Raw genomic sequence first — 2276 nt, 5'->3', positions numbered from 1 at the left:
TCTCTGTTGGCACCTCCAGGTCCTTATTGATGATCCTCAGGTATACCTGATAGTAAATCACATCTCAAAGGTGCACCACTTTAAAAGAAAGGTAGATTTGTCATTTTCCTTTCACAGTGATATAAGAAATTGAGAATCCTTGGTAAAGTCTGGCTAATTTCTGAAGTGAAGTTTGCTGATGTAGAAATACATAATAACTGTTATTTGTAATTATTGTCCTATTATGAGAAGAATAAGAAGTCTTTTGACTTTTAATTTTATCTAACCATTCAGAAAACATGTTTTAGGCATATCACAAAATTGTTAGCTAGCAATTGTACAATTGTTACTAATTGACAACTTTAACTAGGCAGTTTTCATTTTCATTACTACATGATAAGGATAATTTTTACTAACCTTATTTTAGCAATAAATAAAAACACTTAAAACTTATGGTAAAAAAAAACTATAAATAATATAAATACATGATAATTTGTCCAGACCAATGAATAATAGTCTGCTCCTCTAGATTAATTATAGGCCTTGCATTTAAATATGATAATATTTTAATTAACATATACCAATGAATGTTTTTGCATGCAACTCTTGATACTCATGTAAAAATGTCTACATTTTCACAAAGCAGGTTCTCTGAATTACTCTTCTAAAGGCCCCCATCACTTCCTTGTTTCTTAAGCTATAGATAATAGGATTGAACATTGGGGTCAGGATGGTGTAGAAGACAGCCAGAACCTTGTCTTCTGTTGGAGATCGAAGGGATCTTGGGCGTAGATAAGTATAAACAAAGGGTGCATAGTAAAAAGTCACCACAGTAAGGTGGGTGCTGCAAGTTGAATAGGCCTTGTTCTTCCCTTCTGCTGAGTTCATGCGATAGACAGCATGGAGAACACGGCCATAGGAAAGCGCAATACCAATGAAAGGCAACAAAAGGAAAACGGTAGTGCTCACAAACACTGTGTACTCATAGATCCAAGTGTCCATGCAGGCCAGAGTCAACATGGCTGGAACATCACAGAAGAAATGATTGATGGCCCTAGATTTGCAATAAGGGATTTGGAGGGCGTATGTGGTGTGGGCACAAGAGTTAATAGAGCCCATTATCCAAGATCCTATTATCATCAACACACACACTTGTCTGGTGATTTTGATGGGATAGTGAAGAGGAAAGCAAATGGCCACATACCGATCATAAGCCATAGAGGCTAAGAGCAATCCTTCTGTACCTGCTATAGTCAAGAAGAAAAAGCTCTGAATCCCATACCCAATGAAGGAGATAGACTTTTTTCCACACAGAAAATTGTAGGCCATTTTGGGCACAATGGTGGAGATGTAGGTCAAGTCCATGAGGGAGAGTTGATTGAGTAGAAAATACATTGGTTTATGGAGATGGGTGTCCAGAAAGATGAGAAGGATCATGGAGAGGTTACCAAATAGAGCCATTAGGAAAATGAGAACAATGAGAGTAAAAAGAAACAGGCCAATTCTTGAGGAAGGAAACAGCCCTAGTAAGATGAAATCAGTGGATGTTTGATTATAATTTTCCATGGGAAATTCATATAATTTTTCCTAAAGGTAGAAACAAGATTAAGTCAAGTTTAAAACATTAAGCTATTTCAGATTATTTTAGTCAGACTATGCATTATTTAAAATTTTTAAATTTTTAAATAAAGAACTGGTTTATCATTTTTGGAAAAAAAAAATTTAGCTTTTCATTTAAACGGGGGCTCTGTAACAACCTAGAGGGATGGGGTGGGGAGGTAGGTGGGAGGGAGGTTCAAGAAGGAGGGGATATATAGATATACCTATAGCTGATTCATGTTGATGTTTGGCAGAAGCTAACACAATTATGTAAAATAGTTATCCTTCATTTAAAAAATAAATGCATATTTTTAAAAATTGAAAACACAAACATTTTGGCTCAAGTGTTTTCCAGAATTCTTATAGTTGTAAAAAAATTTACTATGACAATATTAGGATAAGTATGTTTTACTGATCTATACAAATGCAGGTCACATCAAAATCAAATGTCATAATCAAAATATACTCATAGAAAATCAATGTAAATTCATACTTTATATAATTCCATTGTTAATAAATATTGTTTACCATTAAGGAATGACTTATCTTTCATATTTAAATCCTAAGGTTTTGCCTCTAAACTGTTGCAGCCTATCATCTTGTGGTGAGAAGCTTCTTTTCTTTCTTAGCCTACTTTGTTCTGAGGTGTCAAAACAAGTTTCCTTGGAAATTAGGTACTAATCAATTTATCTTTCATG

General features: G+C 34.4%; 1 protein-coding gene across 1 annotated transcript; it reads right to left on the bottom strand.

Annotated features, from left to right (window-relative positions):
* Positions 1 to 606: 606 nt before the first annotated feature.
* On the bottom strand, positions 607 to 1545 carry LOC110151144 (olfactory receptor 2L2-like). Its single transcript, XM_020914426.2, has one exon. It carries the CDS (start codon positions 1543 to 1545, stop codon positions 607 to 609), a length of 939 nt encoding a protein of 312 aa, XP_020770085.2.
* Positions 1546 to 2276: the final 731 nt, after the last annotated feature.

The sequence above is a fragment of the Odocoileus virginianus genome, chromosome 3, assembly GCF_023699985.2.
Source record: "Odocoileus virginianus isolate 20LAN1187 ecotype Illinois chromosome 3, Ovbor_1.2, whole genome shotgun sequence".
NCBI classification, from domain to species: Eukaryota; Metazoa; Chordata; class Mammalia; order Artiodactyla; family Cervidae; genus Odocoileus; species Odocoileus virginianus.
Note: the sequence above shows the minus strand (reverse complement) of the source record. Positions and strands in the feature narration are given on the sequence as shown.